The sequence below is a fragment of the Cynoglossus semilaevis genome, chromosome 7 (genome assembly GCF_000523025.1).
Source record: "Cynoglossus semilaevis isolate Cse_v1.0 chromosome 7, Cse_v1.0, whole genome shotgun sequence".
Lineage (NCBI taxonomy): Eukaryota > Metazoa > Chordata > Actinopteri > Pleuronectiformes > Cynoglossidae > Cynoglossus > Cynoglossus semilaevis.
Window position 1 is genome coordinate 11685597 of NC_024313.1, and position 23223 is coordinate 11708819.

The 23223-nt window shown below is 42.6% G+C and overlaps 3 protein-coding genes across 15 annotated transcripts; all 3 read right to left on the minus strand.

Moving 5' to 3' along the window:
• Window positions 1-203: 203 nt before the first annotated feature.
• max (myc associated factor X) lies at window positions 204-9445 on the minus strand. 13 transcript variants are annotated; one of them, XM_017033797.2, is made up of 6 exons: window positions 9229-9441; window positions 8919-8945; window positions 3923-4030; window positions 3669-3707; window positions 2358-2481; window positions 204-1833 (listed from the first exon to the last, which is right to left on the minus strand). In XM_017033797.2, the coding sequence occupies exons 1-6, from the start codon at window positions 9262-9264 to the stop codon at window positions 1646-1648; spliced, it is 522 nt and encodes a 173-aa protein (XP_016889286.1). In that variant the 5' UTR covers window positions 9265-9441; the 3' UTR covers window positions 204-1645. The 13 variants fall into 13 exon arrangements, with proteins under 13 accessions (XP_016889286.1, XP_016889283.1, XP_016889282.1 ...); XM_017033794.2 differs by having other exon boundaries at window positions 3905-4030; XM_017033793.2 differs by having other exon boundaries at window positions 2358-2496; window positions 3905-4030.
• A 3362-nt stretch (window positions 9446-12807) lies between these two features.
• Window positions 12808-17574, minus strand: srsf5b (serine and arginine rich splicing factor 5b). Its single transcript, XM_008313454.3, has 8 exons — window positions 17430-17574; window positions 17033-17183; window positions 16675-16745; window positions 16446-16565; window positions 16065-16137; window positions 14689-14762; window positions 14437-14544; window positions 12808-14005 (listed from the first exon to the last, which is right to left on the minus strand). Exons 2-8 carry the CDS (start codon window positions 17156-17158, stop codon window positions 13705-13707), a joined length of 873 nt encoding a protein of 290 aa, XP_008311676.1. The 5' UTR covers window positions 17159-17183; window positions 17430-17574; the 3' UTR covers window positions 12808-13704.
• A 2370-nt stretch (window positions 17575-19944) lies between these two features.
• On the minus strand, window positions 19945-23222 carry LOC107988062 (sushi domain-containing protein 6-like; the record flags this gene model as incomplete). Its single annotated transcript, XM_017033852.2, has 4 exons — window positions 19945-20906; window positions 21335-21828; window positions 22803-22941; window positions 23042-23222. Coding segments are annotated over 4 exons (840 nt in total), but the record flags the coding sequence as incomplete, so codon positions are not given.
• Window position 23223: the final 1 nt, after the last annotated feature.

Sequence of the window (23223 nt, forward strand, 5' to 3'; positions counted from 1 at the left end):
CGCTATGCGACTAATTAAGCTTTCAAATATACGTAACGTCCATGAGTCCTAGAGGGGATGAGCTAATAGCTAGCTCTCAATAGTAGCTCACAAGAGCCCTGTGCTAGTCTGTCGTGTTTTTGACACGTTTTTTTTTGTCTACATCTTCAAGTTGCAACTGTTGCCACGGGCTCAGGAAAATAAAAACCCAGAGAGAGAGAAGATGAAAGGATAAAATAGTTTATTTTATAGTCTCATAGTAAAGGTAGGCCTCAACTTGCAAGACAATTGTTGGCAGTATGTACAACATACTTGTAATTTCCATGGAATGGAATCGGACAAACAAAGACCTATCACACTAATTATTACATCCTCCTAATTGGAAATCAAATGGAAACAATATCGTACAAACACACACATTTCCTAGGACACGCAAAAATGTTTCTGCCCGCAGTGGGGGTCGGGGTGGGATCAGCAACATCGATTTTTCTTTTTATTTATTTTGGGTTGTTTTTTTTTAAATAATTTGTGTAAAGCACAACACACTGACTGGTGAGGGTGGAGGGGGAACTGGTGTATTTTATAAACATTCAATATCTAGTTCATATTCCCAGGTAAAAACTACACGTGACAAAAATTGTTTTAACCGCCCCCCGATGACTGTTTAAGTAACTACAAAAAACAGCATAACAGTTTAGAACTTGAAAACATCCAATCATTGTTTATATTCTTGCCATATAATAATAATATAAAAGGGTATGCTAATGTATTCAGCCACCTAAAGTCATTCACTACTTCAAGCTAAGGGACAAAATACAATACGAACTTTAGGCAATAATTTCTTTCAAAAACATCGATTTCAACAAAAGGAGTCACATTATTTCTTTTACTTCCTCTTTCTTTTAAATCCTGTGGTAACAAAGGTGTCGGTCAGAAAACAACTGCATTCCCGTGGGCCTGAGGTGGGTTTCACCTGAACATTTCACATTCTTTACGTGAAAACAAAGTTGTCTAGAAATCTTTTTTTTATTTAAAAAAGGTAAACGTTTCCATCTAGGTGTGTGTGTGTGTATGTTTCAATTCTATTCATGAAAATGCACAAAAATAAGAAATATAATAATATTATAGCAGTGCTTGGAGGAGTACGCCTAGTGCGCCCTCTTCTGGTCATCACAGACAGAAGGAGAAGGTGGAGTAGGAGGAGCTTAACTGAGGGTACAAAAACAAGTATCAAGTCTTAACGACGCCAAGCTGCCTCTTTTTTTGGGTTTTGAATGTGGGTGGAGGAGGGAGACCATCCATAAAAAAAAACAAAACGGAGGGACAGAAGGAGGAACCTGAAGTGTCTCTAATGTAACTGAAGCAGTCGGCCTCCACCTGCAGCCTCCACCCTACAGTTCTTCAGACCCTGGGTGAAGGAGCAGAGAGGGTTGTGTTGGTGGTGGGGCCATGACTCTCCGGTGCGAAACCATCCACGGAGAACGAGGCCGTGGGAGGTGTTGGTGGTGGTTGGCTGGAGAGGTGGAGGACTTGGACCGAGCCTCAGAACTTCTTAAAGGCTGTACTTCTCCTCTCGCCCTCCCTTGTGCTCCGACGCCTCGACCTTGGCCAGTATTTTTTTTGTTTTGTTTTTGTTTTTTTTCTTTCAACCTGCACCTCTCTGTTTCTAGCTCGCCTCCATGCGCAGCTTCTTCCTGTTTGGAGGCTCCTCCACCTCCGACTCAGAGCTGGAGTCGGAGCCCCCGTCAAAGGCAGACACGGCGCTGCCTTTGGGGTTGGTGTACAGGCTGCTGTCAGATGAGGAGTAGTTGGCCTGGAGCTGGGTGGAGCCCTTCACCTTCTCCAGAGCACGGACTGTGGGGGGAGCGGGGGGAGGCAGACGAAACAAGAACTCAAAGTGATGAAAGTCCAAAAAACAAAGGTTCAAATAAGTCAACGATATCTGGCTGTGGGTTCTGAAAAACTCCAGACCCACAATTGTTGTTGCCTCTCTGGTTAGCTTGCTAACGCAGCATCACTGTTGTCTTTTACCGACGACTAACGTGTGTTGGTTTTCAAGGCTGGATCAGCAGGTTCTTCCTTCATAAATGTTTACACTGTCAGACAAATAAAGCGTGAGTGTATTTGGGATTCTTTGTTCTTTTTTTTCCCCTTAGCCAATAACTGGCAGCTGCTGCAGGTCAAAGGTCATCACCTTAAGGGGAAAATAAATAAACCAACTGTCTGAGGCTGCGTTTTCAGTTTGGTTACAGATTTATAACAAAACAACAAACGGTAGGAGGAGCCGACTGTGTAACCAGGCCTGAAGCTCTGTGTGTGTGTGTGTGTGTGTGTGTGTGTGTGTGTGTGTGTGTGTGTGTGTGTGTGTGCGTGGTTACCTTGCTGCTCCAGCAGTGCGTTCTGTCTCTTCAGGTCGTCGATGTCCTGCTGGTGTGTCTGGTTTTTCCGCCTCATGTACTGGATGTACTCTGTGGCTTTGTCTAGGATTTGGGCTCGAGACGCCTGTTTGGTAGACTGCTGTTAGTGACACATGCAAAGATTGAAGCCTTGACGCCAGTTCACAGGGTTCCTTATCACATTTACTGACACACAGACACATTCACGCCACACACACACACCGTTTTAGGCTTTAACCCCACCCTACTCCAGGGTTCAGGTCGCGACCCTGACCTAGCACTGACGGAGTGATCAACCTCAGGTCACGTCAAACCGAAGTGCTGCGATCAACGGACTTCAAATCTGCTCTGTAGCTGACAACGTTCTACGCCAGAACCACGGAACTACTGTCTGATCATTGGACGAGACTCAGAAATCTGTCTGCTGATTTGTGGACACAACCAGAAAGGAAACCAGGTGGAAAACACCAGGTGAGTTTGGTTACCTTAAACCAATACTGTACTTCTGCCCGGCCCAGTCATATTTACATAGAACACTCAGGAGGATCATCGACCATCGACAGACCCACAGGTACAGACGGGTTCTAAAAGGTTGGTCTGGGACGAAGCTAGCTAACGCTGCCGTCTCGGAGCGCGGAGGTCAGAGACCGACGTGACTGTAACCCAACACTTCACTACGAGTGTGTGTGTGTGTGAGAGAGAGAGAGAGCAGAGTTGGTTCTTGTCTCTGCTCCCGACACACTCCGAGTCCCGGATGTCAAAACAGGAAGAGAGCGGCGACGTGAAAATGCTCTCATAATGACTTCCTGTCACCGCTCCTCAGTCTTTAGATCACGCCAGTGTCTGGTTTCTGCCAATCTCAGCTCCTCCACCGTCTGTCTGCCCCCCCACCCCCCCTCCCCCCTCATCCCTGTTCAACCATTCACTTCCAAACACACACACAAACATGTTACAGAGGAGACAGCAGAGAAAATTCATTTTTAACAACAACAACAACAACAACAGCAACAACAGCAACAACAACTCTCAAGGCTGTGATCAACATTTACACCAGTGGTTCCCAAAGGGGGGGGGGGGGGTCTTATTTGTTGGGAAAATAATTTACAGTAATCAGTCATTTGTATTTTGTTTTCCCATCGAAAAAACAGCAGATTTCTAAGTGATTGTGTCAAGAGTGGAACAACTGTTCTGTACAAAAGGGGGCGCTGTAGTAAAAGTTTGGGAACCACTGACTTACATGGTGTTTGGGTGTGTGTGTGTGTGTGTTTTGGGACAACTATAGCTTTGGAATACCTGTATTGTGTCAACACTTTGTCCCTGTGAGGACACCTGCTGGTGAGATTTAGTTTGGATTATGATCAGAGCATCAGGGTCAGATTAGGTCAGGATTAAGATGAGGATGAATTATACATTTGAAAAAGTGAAGTTTAGGGCGAGGTAATAAAGGCAACATCCAGATGTTAAGGGTGTGTGTGTGTGTGTGTGTGTGAGTGTGTTTGTGTGTGTGTGTGTGTGAGTGCGGAACTTACTGTCAGAGCTTTACCAACCTTTTCTCCCTGCAGGGAGGGCACCGAGTCGCGGAGGCTGTGAAAGCTGTCTTTGATGTGGTCCCTACGTTTGCGCTCCAGTGCGTTGTGGTGTGCACGTTTGTCTGCCTGCAAAGACAGAGAGTCACAGACGACCTTCAGCCTCTGGGCAGCACAGTGGCATGGGTCAAAGACAGTAGGGGGCGCTCCAGTAGGGGTGGAAGCTACAGTCTGGCCTCGTCATAAGCGACTAACGCGACGTTATTCACCAAACAGTGGGAGGTGAACGAGCACCGACTCCAACAACTGCTGTCGTTCAGGTGTGAAAGAGACTCACACGAAGGAGGTCGTGGGTTCTACTGGGTTTCAGACAAGAGTGGAACCACAGGCTAACTGTTACCGATTAATTCAACGTTTACATTTTCAACAGAGGACGTTGAGAAAAAAAAACAGTCCCGACAACAGAGTCTACGTCGTGAACCAGCACCAAGTCTTACGACAGAGTCAAAGAGAATCCAGAACCTGAAGAGCTGCTCCGAGGTGACGTTTGAGTTTGCAGTTAAAATGTATTAGAGACAATGAGGAATTATTGAAACCAGAGATCTCAAACTCACAGCCAGGGGGCAGCCTGCGAAAGACTTTTATAGATGAACAAACATGAATAGAAATCCAATACTAAACCAATATTTAAAATCATTATAAACTTTAAAACCGTAAATCAATAAACTGTGATAAATATTACAGGGAAATAAACCTTTATAATATATACATATATTGTATACTCCTAAAGGTTCAAGTGTAGCCGTGTTCTGTTTCCTACAGGGTTCAAAGCGCGACAGGTTCCTGAACCGAGACGCTGCCGTGTTGCTGTGGAACCAAAACCCAAACCTAAGCACATTCCTGGGTTCAACAGTGAGCGTCAGGTTTCACTCTCAGCCAGGAGTGAGAGGGAGAATGAATCATAACGTCAGGACGTGGACGAGTGACGCCGACTGTCAATGTGTCACTGTTTAACTGCGTCAACAGCTGCATAACCGTCCGCCCCCAGGGTCAATAGTAGTTTTTGTTTTTAACTGTGACTCAAACAAATGCTGAATATTTGGTCGATTTTTCTTTTTCTGGTTTTCTTCATCATCCGAACACTTCCTGCCTGGGTCAAAGTCACGGTTCATTTCAAACATCTGTTTCCATCTAAACACCTCAGACTGTAAAGACGGCCACGGTGATCACATGACCAGAGGCCGACAGGATGAACGTCGGTGACCAGGAGCCACCAGAGAACTGACACATCATCACGTGGACCACAACAGACACCACACAGCAGACCAGACTCGGGTCTGAACAAGTCTTTGGTGTGTCACAGGAATCAGGAGGAAGAGACTGTGACTCAGCCGAGGACTTTTACAACGTACAAAAAAACAAACAAACACGTAGCTGAAGAGTCCGACAGGTCGGACTAGCCGAGTATTTAAGTGACCATAAATCGACATGTTTTTCAAATGCATGACTTTCACGTATCATATAGACGTGTTTTACAAATGCATGACTTTCACGTATCATATAAATGTGTTTTACAAATGCATGACTTTCACATATATATATTTTGTATTACAGATATACCTGACATATATTACATATATACCTATAAACACACACATATGTATATATGCAAATATACATGTGTACATACATAAATATATACACATATGTATACACATGTATATATGTATATATATATACATATATACACATATATACACAGATATATTTTTCCACAGCAGGGTTTATAACAAAATTCTACATTAATGTATTAATGTTGTACAACACGTTTTTTATTTTTGAAATTTAGGGCTTATTATTGTATCAACCTAAAATCTTAACACAATATTTTTTTCTAGAAAACATTATTGTAACTAACCAAAAATATCCTGTGAATTTAATGAAATTCAACAGCAGGCGTTGCTCTGTAGCACCAGATTGACAAAGTATGACGAGTGCTATTTCAATGAAACCTCCTCCTCGTGTTACCCACGATGCCTCTCTTCTGATTATTCTGCTGCCATGGCGACAGCAGCTCCCGAGGCTTGTTGCACAAAAACCACAGGAGACAAAACTCCACCTGGACCAGGAGAGAATCCTCACATCACACAAACAACCAAAGAGACGCGGCGCCGCACCTCCTCCATCGGCCATGACGGTAACATCAACCACACTGGAGCGTCCATGTTAGCATCCCTGCTAACATCTACTTCTTACAGAAATGTGTACCACTGGAGCTGACTCGGAGGCTTTTAAACAAACTTGTTTACAAATGTTTTCCTCATTTACTGATGACTTCAGATGAATTCAAACAACAGTAGATTAGAAGAAGTGGACTGAGACTTTACTGGAACCACACGAGTCCATGGTCCTGAACTGGGTTTTTTTGGCTATGTGTGGGAAAGGGTCAAAAAGTTTTAAGACATGTCCATGTGGTATGTGTCAGACGTTGTCAGATTGTGATCAGTCAGACATGTTGACACAGATCTCTCAGACTTCTCCAACAGCTTTGACAAGTTTCATCGTCTTTATCTCTGGTGCGGAGCCGCGGCGCCTTTAATGTGATCAGGTTTTTCATCACAATAACAAATCAGCTCCTGAGCTAAGAATGTTGAAGGCTACATTAAATCTCAAATCTTGTGGTTAGCTAGCAAAAAACTTAAAAAACATCTTCTCTTTAGTTCCAGTCAAACTAACAGACTCTCAGATACTGTATATCTACACACAACAGCTGATGTCTCCCTCTACTTCTACAACACAGTTGTACCCACTCTGAGTACTCCATACTTTACTCCTATGGTCAAATTCAAAAGAGTCAAAATGTATCTGAGATACATTGGTTTAATCCTGTGGGAACTTTAAACAGGGCCCTTGTCCATTTTATCTAACAGAATCCTAAAAACGGTTGAGGAGGAACATTACTGTTTTACCCACACCACTGAAGCCCATTTTGTTTTGTGCTGCATTTTTGTCTGGATTTGAATACCACAAGTCATTCAAATGGACTTGGAATAAAATTTCCAGGGATCGACAGAAGGCTGCTCTGAAGTCAAATTTTTGTTGTCCGTTGAAGAACAACACTAAAAAACTAAAATTACTCCATTTTTAATCACCTGTACAATTTAAGAAAAAAAGACCTCCAAGAACATTTCACATCAGTCAGTGAAGATACCGTATCTTGCTGCTGTTGACTTGCTGACTACAAAGACACACACGGTATTCTTTCCTGTACATTTCCTGGTAATTATTTTGCCATTGCACAATGTGCAACTTCCTTTTGAAGGAGCTGTCTTAAATAACTGAAGTTTACACCAGACTGGGTTTGTCCACTAAATATTCTCCCCTCAGTCAGAGGGATCACTGCCAGGGTGGAGAACAACATGAAACTGTTCACCTCTGAAAAACTCGTTCTGAGGACAGATTTTGAAGAAAGAAAATGGAGTGCAGACATTTTCATCCATTTTGACAACTGCACACTGAACGCAGGGACAGAGACCACTGACACTTGGTCAATGGTTTTGTCTGTAGTCTTTTAACTGTATTTCTCCCCTGGTCGTTTACAGTGACCTTATTGGAATGCACTGAACTAGTTCTACAACATATGACGTCATTTTCTGCGACCAGCTGCAAATGTTCCAGGGACATGGAACTGTCAGTCTGCAGTACGAGCAATTCAGCGGTTTTCCTTTTTTGCAGCTTTTAAAAGAAAAATACAATTTAAGAATGAATTGAATGCAAATGCTTGTCGATTTGGATTCTTTTTGGTTAGCCTAGGTTGTGCATTCTCTTAGGTGTCCTTGAGTGACAGAGACGCCTGTGAAATAAAATATTATTATAAAATATGCACAGAGGTGGTTGAAAATTTCTAGAGATTCAAGTCATGGTCCAATGAATGAAAACCCAGTGACTGACGGTTAACTACAGACTGGTGCAAGCCACAATTCAAAGCCAAAGTCTTGAGGTCCGTTAGAGGACACCAGCCTTAAACGCCATTCTCTAAGCCTAATGCGACTCATGCACATTTTTAAGAAACTCTGCAGATGGAATATAAAATTGCTGAGAATTTAAATTCCGTGGCAGGATTCACATCCCGCAGCCCTGCGTGCTAGAAGCACGTAGAGCACGGTGTGCTTTTCTCGACCGTGCGCGATGCAGCCATACGTCATTCATTTAGAAGTGCCAGTGGCCTGGAGAGAGAAGATGGCTCTAATCACTGGCTGCAACACAGGAAAACATCCCGCAGCTCCCTCTTCCTGACACGAAGCCTTGACCAGGAGAGATGCAGGCGCGGCCGCCGCTCCTCCGCGCAGCCGACAGCAACGACAGCTTCCTCCAACTCTCCTGCTGCTGCTGCTGCTCGGCGTGCGTACAGGCTGCACGAATTTAAAGAGCTTGTCTCTTTCTCTTTAACGGGAATGACCTAAATGTGTTAATTTGAACAACCACGAGCAGGAATCCCCGGGATGTGGAGCAGAAAGGCTGTTGAAGCAGCGGTGGGGACGAGGAGAAGCCACCAACGGCCACGGTTCGTGGCCCTGTTTTTTTTTCAAATTTTTTTTTTAGAGATTTATACAATAATTAAAATTTCCAACCCGAAACAACAGCATCAAAAAGCTCCTGTGACGGGATCAGGTCTGAGTCTAAATATAGATGTCGTGTCACCGTCTCCCTATGGCCGCGTACGCACTATATGAGGGGGGATATCCTGCAATGCACTGCCGCAGACGCAATCATCGCACGATTGCGAGAGAAATTCGTAAAAATCGACAAGTAAACATAACGGGAAGTTTCGTGTAAAACGATTAATTTTTAACCAGAGGACTGCACATTTACTTTCCCTCATTAACGACCCCGAGACACTGAATTCAATGATAGCAGCACAGCATTACAAGCAGAGAGTGGTGGATAAATATTAGCTTTGTGGACATGTGTGACACAATTTAACACATTGGCCAAAACCCAGAGCAGCATTACGCACCACAGAGTGATATCTCGGCGATTCTTCCTGCAAAAGAGACAGAACAAAAAAGTACAATTGTAGCCTCAATCGTTCGGCAAATCACACTGTTTCGCTGAAAGTCAAACAAATTGGTAGCTTAGCAAATTTTAAAAGGAAAAACACGATATGATGTTCATGTAAATTAATTATAAGCCACCTCCGACGTAAATACTACTGAGAAGGCAGAGCTAACCAGTGGCTAACGTTAGCTGAGCGGCTAAAAATCGACAGCTAACCAAACATAAAATATAAAAAAACAACGCTAAAGCGTAGAAGTCGCTGTACTTACATCACTATCGACTTCGATGTCATCGTTATCGCTCATTCTTCGACAAAATGGTGTAAAGTAAATGAGACGGGAGGCTAAAAAAACAACATGAAGCGCAGATCCAGCACACACACTCACGCAAACACTAACAGCTTCAATTCTGTTTGGACTGAACAGAGCAGCGCCTACACGTGACTGCGCTCCGAACACACCAGCCTTCCGCGGCGGAGCGCGCATGTGCCCAAGCCCAAGGGATTATGGGAAATCTATCGGCTAACGCTTAACTTTCCTCTCGTTTGACTTCAATAGAGAACGTTTCAACCTTATAGACGGTGAAATTTATAATCCCAAAGAATCACAGTCAAATATTACACTAACGAATGCATAGTAAACATTTGAAATGTTTTAATAATAAACGATTGCTCATCTAAGAAACTACAAAATCCAGAAGCAACGTACCGTACCCGTGACGTTCCTGCGACGCGCCCCCTAAAATGCCTGCTGGGAAGTGTAGTTTTAAGCGTGTTTGTATGTCACCGCAGCTAAATAGGGCCATGGCTGAGACACGTGGATTTTAAGAACACGCTCAGTAGGACACACAGACTCGGCTCAAGTTACAGCAACAGCAGCATGAACACAAATATGCAGCAGTCAGGTGGCAGAACACTCTGCTGCTTCACAGTAACAATACAGGGGTTTTTTATTTCCTTCGTTAACCGTCATTTTAATAGCTGTTAGCTGAATTTCAGCAAATAAAAAAAAAAATTAAAACAGTAGCAATAAGATACTAAAATAAGACGATATACATAAAATAAAACTACAAGTTTGCTAAAGTAATGTAGAAAATATCAAAATAAAAAAACTACAAAAGTAAAAAAAACAGTGCTACAGTTTTGATTTTGAAAAAAAAGATACAATTTTTATTAAAATGATTATATAAAATTATTAAAACAATCTAAGGGAACATAAAACATGTTCAAATGTCATCAAATCTGTAGATTGTTATATTTTATAGACCATGTATTTCATTTACATCTTTAACTTGGTGACTTACTTCCTCTGCATATAAATAAAATAATAGTTTTTTTTGTTGTTGTATAAAACTGAATAAAAACTTGACATTTTATGATGCAAAACTGGACAACCAGTTTCCCCCCAGCATAGACCCAGTTAAAACCAGTCCATCAAAACTATCCCACTGGTGGGTTTTGTAGTGTGGGGGGTGGTCACAGAACAAATTGTAATTAATCTGCGGTGGTGCTTCCTTTCCCCCCATAAATCATGCTGTAGATAAGCAGCTTACACTTTGTGGATTATTTTGCACTGCAACACTGGAGCAGCCAACATATAAGAAAACAAGCTGAGCGAAGCCTCAACAGTTTCCCCCAGCGGGTCAAGAGGCCACAGCAGCTGCAGGCGACACCCTGACCTCCTCGGTTTTAGACCTGCACCGACCATCATCCTACATGACTGAGCCTCACTACCTTCAAAAGACTGTATCTGTATCATCTATAAACCCTTTTGTTCCTCCGTTCAAAACTCAGCCTGTGTCTTCTCTCCCACACCTACTGTTTTTTAACAAGTGACACAAAACATCCCACATCAAACAGTGTTTGTCCTGCAGCCACAGAGCCAAACAGGGTCACCCAGAAATATGGTCGGTAACCGTATAGCCTACTTAAAGGCTCACAACACAATAAGGCCCGGCCTAAATAATGCATCTGCTGCAGTGAAGCCTTCCTGTCTTCATGGATGACAGTAAAAAGGCATTTCAATCTTGTGTGTTTGCTCACATTCAAATCAACCCAGGGGAAGAGCAGCCTTACAGAACATCTATGGTAATAAGGCAGGGCGCGTTGCAGAAACTGATATTTTTTTCTCTCCTCCACCTCAGGCCCCGGGGCTCAAGTTATGGAGTGTTTTTCGTGCTGTTCCAGACCGCGATGTTCAGACTGGAGGGGAGGCATCAACACTGATTAAGCTGTGGTTGGGTATACAGAAGTAAAAAACGAAAGAAAAATGTGGTTAAAACAAATCAGTCATGTGGAGCTGAAATTACACTTAGCAGTGAAGGCTGATTTCTCCCTCCCCTCCCCCCTCTGTCATTACAGGGCCAGCCTGTTAAACCATTAATGTGCCCCTCCTTTTGTCCCTTTGCAGCATACTGCAGACCACTGCGAGGCCCCCAGTACACAGCCACCATAAGACCGTGTTGTTTCGATCTTGTCCTTGTTGTTGATGCACGACTTATGAAAGGGAAGGAGGGCAGTGTGTTTACAGGCAGATATGAAGGGTAATCTAGTTTCACTTTGACAGCGACAGGGTTTCACGGAAACCATAAACGACATGTGATGACATCTGGTCACAAGAGTGAAGCCTTGAAGATAAGCTTTTAATTTGAACCGTTATTCCCTTTTATAATTGTTGATCCTGTTTAAAGGACATTTTACAATACAGCACATCTGGAAAATTGAAAGAAAAAAGGAAGTGCCTTCAAATATTTTTAGGGTGTGTTCACACTTGTTAGGTTTGACTAAACCCAAAAAACAAAATAAACTGAGCAGCAAACCTGGAAAATAACTACAAATGTGGAGGTCATCCAGAACGTCTAAGGATCCCAGACTTAAGTTCCAAAACAAACACAAACTGTCATTCTGTGCCAACTTTAAAAGGCAAACAACAAATGTGAACATCACGCAAAAAGAGAGGCTAAAGTACAGGGAACCCAAAAAGGACTTTGACCAGAAATAGTTTAAATTTAAACAAAATAGTTGTAAATTTAAAAAGAAAGTAAAAATTGACACAAGAACACAAAAACCCTGGTGTGGAAGGAAAAAAAAAAAAAAAAAAGTTGACCCCTGAGGTCTAAAAACAAAAGACGACTTTTGAAGCAGCAGCTCCAACGTCGTGAAACTCTTTGATTTACAATCTGCTCAGTCTGGTTTTTAAAAAGCAACAGAAACCAGCAATTTGAACAGACTTTAGTGCCGTTAGTGTTTGGGCCGCTGGCCGTCTGTGACTCTTTAACTGTGGCTGTTAGCCCTAGTGTTGGTAGTTAACGTCAAACTCAGCCAACATTTACAAGCAATCTCATGTTATGCACTGGAATAAAATGTCATTGCTCAGATATTTGGATTTTGGTTAATTTTCACAGAGATTCATTTAAAAAATAATAGTTTAAGACAGAGGACTGACTCATAAATCCCTAACACACCACTTAAAAAAATGGTTTGGCTTCACATTAGTATGATGTGTGAATTACCTCAGAAACAGCTGATCAAGCAGAGGCTTGGGGGCCACAGATGTGATCACAGAACCCTGGTCAAACTGGTCCAAACAACTACAGAGAAAGAGAGAGAAATGGAGAGCAAAACAAAACCACAAACCAGGCACAGAAAGAGTCAGTCAGGTGTTTCTGTGTTTCTGTTTCACAGGCCTCAATCAATTCTAACAGTGTGTACTGGTAAACAGATGCCAGTCCGACTGGTCCTCACATACTCCCCTTCTGGATTGTTATTGCATTTTGTCATTCTCAGTTCCAGGGTGGTCTTGTGACTATTAGTTTCTTCTGTACCACAAAAGAAAAAAAAAAATCATGAACCAGTTCAAAATGTATTTTATTTAAGTCCACTTTCTACCTATGGTGTACAAACAATTTTTTTAAAACTAAAGAGGAAATTCCTTATTTTTACAAAAAGGTTTTGTCACATTTCCCAAAAATATCCTTGAACTAAACGCTGATATAACCAAGTAAAACAAGCATAGAGAAATATAACATTCATAACAAAACTTGAATTATTTACTTTCAAAATAAAAGTTTGTCCTTACGACAAAATGGAACATTTTCTAAATCCCAATTTCTGCACTTTTTAGTTGTGTATTAAAAATGTTCTTGAAACTATAGCTGTAAATATCAGTTCTAATGACTTCTTACCTCAAATGTGAAATGACACAAAATTATAACGGTTTTAAATTTTGAATGAAATGCATATGCACAGCCTCCAAAGTATTATACAGATCACAGAGCAGTGGCTGCGAGATGTAATACATCATGAAAACACGCTTAAAAAAAAAACAGGATATCCAAATGCAGGGGCGTGGACTTACATGATCCATAAAATAAAGCAGAAACTTTCAGGTAGCACAGGAACTGTGTGCAGCCTGATTGGTCAAAGAACTTTTCTTACATCACTATTAATGTATGAAGGTTCCTGGTACCATCGAACCCCGGTAGTCATTGTAAACAATTAGTTCATAATAACGAAAGTTCTTAGTACTATGTTGAGGACACTATCAGCATTCTGAATTGGATTTATTGAACTTAATTTTTCCACTGTGACTCAGCAGCTCTGTTCAAAAATAATAATAAAAAAAAGACATGAAAAAAAGAGAACCAAACCTGATTTGAAGAAAAACTCCCATCTCTGTCGTCAGCAGGATTCAGAATGAGCTAACGCTGAAAACAAGTTGATGCTTCTTCTCTTACACTTTTTAATCTTAGCGCTGGCTGTCGGTCGAGGGAGAACGAGAGCGGGATCGTGAGCGAGAGCGTGAACGGGAGCGGGATGCTCTTCGTGGGGGCAGAGGAGAGGGCGACTTGCTCATTTTGGAGGAGTGCTTGCTGGGCTCCTTCGATTTTGGTGGTGAAATGCTACGGGTGGGGGAGCCGCTGCGGGAACGGGAGCGGTTGTGGGCCTTGGCTGGGCTGCGTGAGCGTTTGGGGGAGCGGGACATGGAGCGGCCACGAGAGCGGGATCTTGAGCGAGAGGAACTCTCTGATCGGGAACGACTCCTTGACCTGGAAAAGACGAGAAGGAGAAAGAATTAACGTCTGTGGAATGGGCTGCATCTGTAATTGAACCTTTACACTTAAGGAGGTTTAAAAAAAAGTGTCAAGTACTCTTCTTGAAAGTGTCTGAGTGGCACCGTAATCAAAAATCCATTCACTGTTCTCCATCCTCTCAACTACCTGCTAAGGTAACTCAATTTTCTGGAGGTAAATGCAGCACTCGTGTTATTTACACAGGGTGATATTATCTCTATGATGGTGTGAAGTGGTGGTGAATGGAAAAAGTAGCACCGGCCGAGTCAACAAGTGACAACCATCATGTGTTCATTACCAATAATGGCTTAAAAAGGAGGGAATCAGCTGCAATTATCTGACTGCTGTTAGAAAGAAAAAGCATATTGATCAAGCTGTGAATGGAGGCTCCACTCAGACACACTCACCTCTTCTTGGCTGCCTCTATCAGCTTGATTTTCCTGCCATTGATTTCCTTTCCAGACAGTTTCTCAAGGGCATTTTTCAGGTCACTGTAAGAGGCAAACTCAACCACCCTGCAGGACAAAGAGGATGAAGTCATTCAAGAGTTCTTACTCCCCTAATCAGAGTAATTACAGCAGCAGTTTTTACCACAATACTTCAAAGAAAAAGTTTGTTTTACTAGTAGCTGTCAAAACTGTAGATATGCGTGATCTCACCCTTCGTTGAGCTTGGGACGATGTGCATCTGCAAATGTCACCTCACCAGCTTGTCTCATGAAATCCTTCAAGTCCTACACACATACACATTAATGAATACACAGGCAGGCTCGGGACAGCAGCACAGACTGACATATGTAAAATGCACTGACTTGGGCAAAGTAAAGAAAGCTGGTTAGAATCTGTTGAGGACTACACAGACTACAGAGGCAAATGTGTCCAAAAAGCTCAAAGACCAAATCCATGCAATTTGTCATGTTTTTTTGTTATAATTTATTTATGTTTTTAGTAGGTGTGTGTGTGTGTTTTAGTGCCAATTGGACAAGCTAAGTATCTGCAACAGCTTTGAGATTTTTGAACCCACCGCTCAGCATATCTATAGAGAAATATATCAACACATCTTCAGGTAGACAACTGCAGTGGCGCCGCCTGGGCAGCGATTGGCACGTAGAGCCCCATTTTCCCTGACAAGGAAGGCACGGGGCTCCGCACCGGGACCGCCCCTGTCTTGGCACCCCGCCTCAGTAAAGAGAGTGAACAGGGTGGAAGAGAGGAAACTACTACCTGAGAGCGTAACCATTTGGGATGGACCCACCATACTCTTGGATAACAGCAGATTTTATCCACGGACACCTGGGAGGAATTCACACTCTTTTTTCTCCCTCTTTCTCTCTCTTTCGCGATGTGCGAACATCACAGGGGGGAAGGGACGGGGATATCAATCGATCGAAGCCCCTCAAATTACCGAACCATCGATCAACACGCCACCACCATCGACTCTCGCTCTTTCCTCTCCTTTCTCTCTGCCAAATCTGTTTCCTCTCTCTCGCTCTCAACCACACACCAGGCCGTTGCGAGTGAGGGACGGGGCCGCCACAGCGCCTCTAAGAGTGGAGCGATCGCTCACATGACCAGCAGGCGGCAACTAGGAGTAGGACAGACTGGCTGACACCACAGGCTCAACCCAGACAGAAGGACCCAGAAGGGGTTTACTCCACCATAAGCGAGCTCTTCCACATGACACAACAGTCAGGCTGGCAAATAAAGGGGTGAAGAATTGGTTAAAAAACAGGAACAGATTTAAAATCTCGTTGTTGCTGTGGTTGCTTTTACTGATGTCTGAATTATCACTTAACTGCTTGAGATTTAGAATGATGAGTGTGGCATTTTGTAACAACATTTAACAGCTTATTTGTTATCATAATTCAAACAAATTAGCAACTGTTACTGCTTATTCAAAAATGGTGGTGCTTTTTAGCTTCACTTCCTGTGCAATATATGTATATTGTTAGAGAGTGTGGGTGGTTACAACATTTATGCTGTTCTTCTTAACTGCTTTCTGCAGAAATAAATGAATGAAATGTGGTGAAACTAACCTGCCAGCTGACTCGAGATGACAAATTCTCCACAATCAGGCGGTTTTCAGTCCGCATAGGAGGAGGGTTACGACTGGAATGACAAAAAGAAAACAAAAAACATTACATTTTTGGATTAGGTTGTGAGGGCTGAGAAAGGTATCGCCTCTCATTATCTGCACACCAAAAACAATGCTAATTCAGATCAATTACGTTTTGCACAGCACATGTTCTGCACTTTATTCAAGATGTTTAACACTTCTTCTTCCAAAGGACTATATAAATAGCACTGAGAACCATTGACCATAACAGTGTAATTACTACCCTCTCATGAATACTACTACACTGTACAACTACTCATTTACATCTTCTCACATACACCTTTGTTACTGTTGTTCTCACCTCCTGCTGTTCTGAGAGCCACGACCATAGCGATCAGAAAAACGTCCTCCTCCTCCTCCACTACTACCTCCTCTGCCACGACCGCCCCTCAGACGAACGCGGGCGTGCTCAATGGTCACCCTAGTTGTAAAAGAAAGAATCCAGTGAAATTCGGAAGAAGTTTGATATAACTCAATACAAAACTGCAATCAATTAAGTTAATTAATTAAAAACATTAAAAAAAATATACCTTTCACTGCACAACTCTTTGCCATCAAGCTCATACACTGCATCTTCAGCATCTCTGGGGTCGTCAAACTCCTACAAACAAAAAACAAAACAGGTTTTATTTTACATTTAGTTGGATTGAGGCACAGCAATATTTATTAAAATGCATGCCAAAAAGGGAAGATGCATTGAAGTCTAAGGCTACACATAATCAAGTAATGATAGACATACAGAACAACTTTATAGTTGCTTTTTTATTTTGTTATTTTAAAAAAACAATTTAGTCCCTGTTATTTGATGGAATAACTGTCTTAACATATGTAAACAGGTAAGTACCGTAATGTGTAGAGACAATTTATGTTATAAAGAGAGGAACTCACCACAAACCCAAATCCTCTCTTGAGGTCGATGTCTCGGATGCGGCCGTATCCTTTAAAAAACCTCTCCACGTCCTTCTCTCTGGCGGAAGGGCTCAATCGGCCGATGAAAATACGACACCCACTCATGTTGATGCTTTGGCTTGATATGTTTCTACGGGACGGCAGCAAAATGTTTAAAGCATTTAAGAGACCGAGCATCCATTAAAACGTCTTAGGATTCACGAGGCCTGTCTTTCTACCACTGCTAGCATTTTGGTTAGCTAACAAGCTAATCAGTTAGCAACCAAACCAAGCCTATTAGTTAACCAGATTCTGTGACAAAGATAACACAGGGAACGAATAGTAAATTCTACCTAATTCAGACACGCAACACGAGTTTAAATGTTACCAAACTTACTCTTAAAGTAGCCTCTGATGTATGTCGTCGTTTTTCTTAAACTAGCTGCCGAAAGGGACGACTTCTTTCAAATCAAAATGGAGTCTGAGTGTTTTTTCATTACTGAAGAAGGCGGTGCCAACGACGCTGCAGAAAACGGAAATAACCGAACTGCAACGAACCGGTATTTCTGGTTGTGACGTAATTTGACAGCGACTGTTTATACTTTTGTTCTCCTTTCTGACCACAAGATGTCATTCAAACACAATAATACTGTTAACACATTAGTCTGTTAAAACAATAATTAACCGTAATATAAACCTTTGATGTTGTTGCGTTTAAATGCTTTAAATGTTTTTAAGTTAAAAGCTATAAAGTCGTATTTAGCATATAAAATAATAGGATATTTTTTGTCTAATAGTTCAAATACTTTATAATTTGTTTATTAAAAAATGATGTATTTTCTTTTTATCTTATTTAAGCAAGACTTAAATAAATGACACACCGTCTTACACATTCAAAAGAAAGCTTTAATTAGAAAGTTATATACACACACTGTAAAATTAAATTAAACTTTGTACAAATATTAAATTACTATCTTCACACCCACTGCCATGTACAGAGAAAAAAACAATAAAGCTGAAAGTGTTAAACATAGGATTCTGGATGTTTTTTTCATCTGCTTTTTTTAGGGGAAGCAACACCGTACAACAGTGCTTCAAAACTTAAAATTAACTCTTATTTTCCCCATCCAAATCTCATTTAGTTGTAATGCGCTGTAGCAAAAGAGAAGCAAATGTAAAATATACCATAGGTGCTTATAGTTTTATCATCATAATCATCACAGTAGTTGGAAATGGCGCAAGACGGACATTCGTTCAGTCACGTCCACGACGAAAGTAAACATATCGATGAATACACAAAGACAGATTGTATGCATAGAATAGAAAATTAAACAGGGTAAAGAGTAAGGCCATTGAGAAAAAACATGTTGCAGAACCGCAAAACAACCAACGCAGAGGCTTAAGTTCAAACAATGACAAAAGAAAATGTACAGGTCTAAGGCAACATTCTGTTTGCAAAAAAATAAGCCTGTGACAACGCAACATCCTGTCAGTTATGGGGAATAAAGTTGTTGTTTTGTGTGTGTGTGTGTTTCAAGCAGTTGAGTTCAAACAGGATCTATCTGAGTCATGCTGTTTCCATGGCGTCCAGCTCAACCACCAAAAGCTTTTCAAGTGGCAAAGAAAACAGAGGGCGACTTCCTAAAACCAAACACCACGATTCCAACTCTGCAGTAAAGGGAAAGGTTTGTGTATATGTGTGTGAGGCGGGGTGATATACTTAACAAAAACACCACATATTTCACTGCAACCAGTTGCAGTTGTGTCGATAATGCACCAAGTGGAGAGTGGTCAGTTCAGTGTGAAGGCGGGTGAGGGCCAGTGTCCTCAAAGGGGAGACTTCTTGCTGCTCAATCAGCAGAGCATGATAAAATACAGAAGCTGCAAAAAGTACATGTATAATACACACTCTGTAGTTGTACTGTGTTGCCTGTAAAGCTGGTTTGTTCATGTGATTTAATCAACATAGGGAGGGAGGACAGCAGGGAGGGACATCTTCCTACGGTGACAGACTTGAACATTGTGAACATCCCTGACACGATGATATCAGCACTGTCAGAGTTAACCACGAGGACATGTCCTGTTCTGCCTAAGTGACTGACACACACACACAGACCCACGCACGCACACTTGCACTCACTCAGATTATGCCACCTAGCGCAAACTGAGCCACACACCAAACAATAAATATGAAAACGCGAACGAACTTAAAGCAGAAATCCTGACTGTGAAACACAGAGTGCAGGTGTTTAAGGTCAGTGGAGAAAAACATGAACATTATGTCACTGACTTCCAGTTAGCACTACGTGTCCAAACTGATGGGAAAAAGACTGGCTATAACAAGAAGAGCCCATTTTTTAGATCATACTTTTCAACTTCTTACAATGCTATGCAACATGAACCGATTCATTACAAGACACCACATCCAGGTGTAAAACAAACTGTAAAAAAAAAGACTCCAGTGTTTGTGGCTAAAAGATGCAGGTCATTATAGTGTTGCGCTACCCCCTTTGGCTGCAGTACCACTGACAACCAGCAGGACTCCCTTTGGAAATTTGGAAGTTTTTTCATGTCTTTCTGCCATTTGGGCTGCTTTCCAGATTTTAGGTCATAGGGCCATGTTGTATAGCATTTGTAATGATATTTTGAGCATAAAAGAAATTAAAAGCAGTATTTAAAAAAAAACCCTCCCAATTGTTTGTCTGGTAACAGCCAAACGAGAACAACTAGAGCAGCTTGGTCTGTGTTGAACAACGCTTTAAAAACCCCTCCCAATTGTTTGTCTGTTAACAGCCAAACGAGAACAAATAGAGCAGCTTGGTCTGTGTTGAACAACATGTTCTTTGTTTAGTGACCCTTCTTGGTTAACCCCTTACAACAGGACTGTGTGTGTTTAAAGCCTGTACTTCTGCTTTAAGTCACGTCATGTCCCGTCCCCTGTTTTCAAAGACAAAGATCAAATCAGCCTTTGACACAAAACGTGACATGATTCCCTCTGCTTATACTACCAGACATGGAGCACAAGTCCTGGAAAATCACAAAACACCAATCAATCCCACTCATGCGACAGAAGCAGCACCGTCCAGATGCCAGGCACATCTGGCCACGGAAAAGACTTTTCCGTTAATCCATATGCCAGAAGCCGACCGGATAAACAGATAAGCTGAGAGAGACAGGAGGCTTCATGCTTCATTCTGACTGCGTGGTGACTGCGATAACTGGAAAAGAAAAAAACATGCAGCATTCACAAAGAGTGCCAGAGAAGAAGAAGAAGAAGAAGAAAAGAAAACACGCCCAGCCCATCATCACTCACAACTTTTCAAGTACAGAGGGAAGACCATTCTGTTTCTGAGTGCCATGGCATCAGGAGTGAACATCTCAAGTGATTTTTCTGTTTTTGTTTTGAAACATCTGTAGATATCCCAGACAGTGAATGACACCTGGGTGAAGGAGGCAGGTGTACGATAATTCAAAGCCTATAATACACAACCTTGTACTGGTATACATAAGATCTACAGGGTTTCTGCTGCGCTGGCAGCGCTTCACTGGTCAGGATTTGTCTTTAGTTTGACACTGGAGCTGGGTCCAGTGTCGCTCCATCACTACTCCAAGTGCCAGTGAAGGTCGGTTGTTGGCTTTGCTCTGCATGGTTAGCGATGGTGGTAGACAGAGGTTGCAGTGGGAGAATTGCGAATGGAATAGTTCTAGACATTTTTCGTGCCAGCTGCTGAGGGAGGGGGGGGTCGGAGAAGGGAAGTAGGTTGTCAGCCACAGTCGGTCCTGGTCAGCAGTGAGATAGAGACAGTGAGGGAGCTCTGCAGCCGATGCTGACGGAGGCCTGGCAGGCTTCATGCTTCCTTCAGCAGGGGAATATCTGCAGGGAGAGAAAAGTGTACATTAAAGCTGGGCCTGATGCAGCACTTTGTCCACCATAAAGTCACAGCATTTCCACAGTTCAATGAGCAACCCATTTTATCACCACAAAAAGTAATTAGTCACTGTAAATCTGCTGTCAATCGACAATTAAAGTTATAATCTGGGCGGAAATAAGAAACTGACATAGTGCTCAAGTTGTAGGGCTTTTGGACAAGTATAATAAAGTGGCTTCTCAGTGTACAAAGTCAGGAGGGTATCAGTACTAGATTAGACAGAACTTCAATTTTCACTGACCCAGACTTTGACCAATGAAAGTTTTCTTAGTGACGGAGCAACAGCTGGTTTAATTCTACGTAGAAACATCTGCCAGTTGTGTTTCATTTCTTTCCACACATCACATCATACGTTGATGTCACTCCATCTTACCGTCAGAAAATTCTTCTGCGGAGGTGACAGACAGCAGACTGTTCTGGTCACTGCTCTCAGAGTCTCTACGTAGAGGTAGGGGGCCTGCGCATGCACCCCCAGGGTGCTCTCTGGCCCATGACGAAGAACAGGATGATGAGGAGGAGGAAGAAGAGGACGAAGGGGCCTGGTGAACCAGCACTGTCTCTGCATGACGGCGGGAGGAGTAGGAGGATGAGGAGGAAGTGGACGGGAGACAGAAGTCTAAGTCTCTGTGGTGCCGGGTCCGGCTGGAACCTTGGCCTCCGGTGGCCCCCTGAGGAAACCCCTCGGAGAGCACGATGGGGACTCGTGACTCTAAAGAAGGTGGAGGAGGTGACGGAGAAGGAGGAGGACCCGAGGGGGCGCATGGTCCACCACTCCCGTATACCGCCTCTTCATATGAGGGAAGGCTCACCTGGACACCCTCCACCATGATGGAGCTGCCCTGGCCAGAGATCCCGCCCGTCTCCCTCCTGGAAGAAAAAGACAAAGACTGACATTAACATGGGACTGGGGTTAAAGACAGTCACATGTGTCACATTCTACTGAATAACCACAGTGGTGGTGATTTGTGCTGATGGTACAAACCATTTATAGGCGGCTGCACTCAGTTCACTGACATGACACAACTGAAACGGATTCTGTTTCTTTTAGTTCACTGACTGATAACATGTTCCTTTTTTTTCCTTAATTCCTCGGACATTCAAGGAATGCTGGATTCTATCTTTCACAACTTTGCACAACAGGTTTCACACAAAACTTGTGAGTAAAAGGTGTGTCCTTGGTACAAGGAAATGAGGAACAACACCAGGTTTGTTAATGTGTCACAGAGTGTGTGTGTGTGGGCGTTGCTTTTATGCCACTGTTGATAAAGAGTGGTTGGGTTGGTCAGGAACAGCAAAGTGAACTTGATCTTTGTAAATTTATAAACAGGACAGTGTTGCCAAAATGGAAGGCTGAGTAAAACAAAAACACAAATGTTCCAGCTCTTGATTAAAGCTAAAGCAGGATATAATATGATCCATTCACGGCTGGCTGAAAATGGAAATTGGAATAACAACTACCATGAACTCTTCTGGGGCAAAAGTGATGGAAATAAATCCATTAAGGTTCATGACTGCATTTAATGGAATATCTAAAATGATAGTAGCTGGAAATCTACTCTAAGTGTGAATGTTTATTTTTCTCTTCAGGTTGTTCTTTTTTTTAGACTTGCATTACCTTCCTCCAATAATTCTGTAAAACAAAAAAGTGACTACATTTCTGCTGCTCTCTTGCCCTTATTTGGACAGATTCCACTTCCATGGGGACAGGAAACAGGGCTAAAGATCCAAGTAAAGATATGCAACTGGGAGTTCGTCCAGCAATCGGCTGCGTGCGTCAACATGGACTAAGATATTTTTTTTTTTCATGTTCTTTAATCATCAGTGATTCATGTGCATCTTACCTGCTGTGATGAAAGGACTTGAGTTTTGGCTGTACAAGAACAAACAACACCACTAAAAGGAGGATGAGGACCACAGAGCTGGCTGTGGAGGTGACGATGGACAGGGCTGGAATACCCAGGGGTGAGCTCTGTTCTTTGACTGTGGGACACAAGAGAGAGAAGAAGAAGACGATGGTAAAGGAGGTCAGTGTCTCACTCTCATCCCTGGTCCCTGAGAGTAAACGTGATTCCAAACAGACCTTGTGTTAGTCTGCAGCTGATCTGCATGGGACCGTCCCACTCGCCATTCTGGCAGGTGAGGAACTTGTAGTCTCCCTTCAGTGCGTAGCCCTCGTCACAGAAGTACTCGATGACAGTCTTCTGGGTGAGGTGGTGGCAGGGTGAGGGGTGACAGCGGTAGCCGCCGGTCTCTGGTTCAGGT

Coding starts and splice junctions, on each gene's coding strand:
- max (XM_017033796.2), bottom strand. CDS start 9,444: ATGCGCGCTCCGCCGCGGAAGGCTGGTGTGTTCGGAGCGCAGTCACGT. Junction 4,031..9,228: donor ACATCGAAGTCGATAGTGAT/GTAAGTACAGCG, acceptor CTGTCTTTGCAG/GCAGACAAACGTGCACACCA. Junction 2,497..3,668: donor AAAGTGTTGACACAATACAG/GTATTCCAAAGC, acceptor TGTCACTAACAG/CAGTCTACCAAACAGGCGTC.
- srsf5b (XM_008313454.3), bottom strand. CDS start 17,158: ATGAGTGGGTGTCGTATTTTCATCGGCCGATTGAGCCCTTCCGCCAGA. Junction 16,746..17,032: donor AGAGAGGATTTGGGTTTGTG/GTGAGTTCCTCT, acceptor TTTTGTTTGTAG/GAGTTTGACGACCCCAGAGA. Junction 14,545..14,688: donor CGTCCCAAGCTCAACGAAGG/GTGAGATCACGC, acceptor TTTGTCCTGCAG/GGTGGTTGAGTTTGCCTCTT.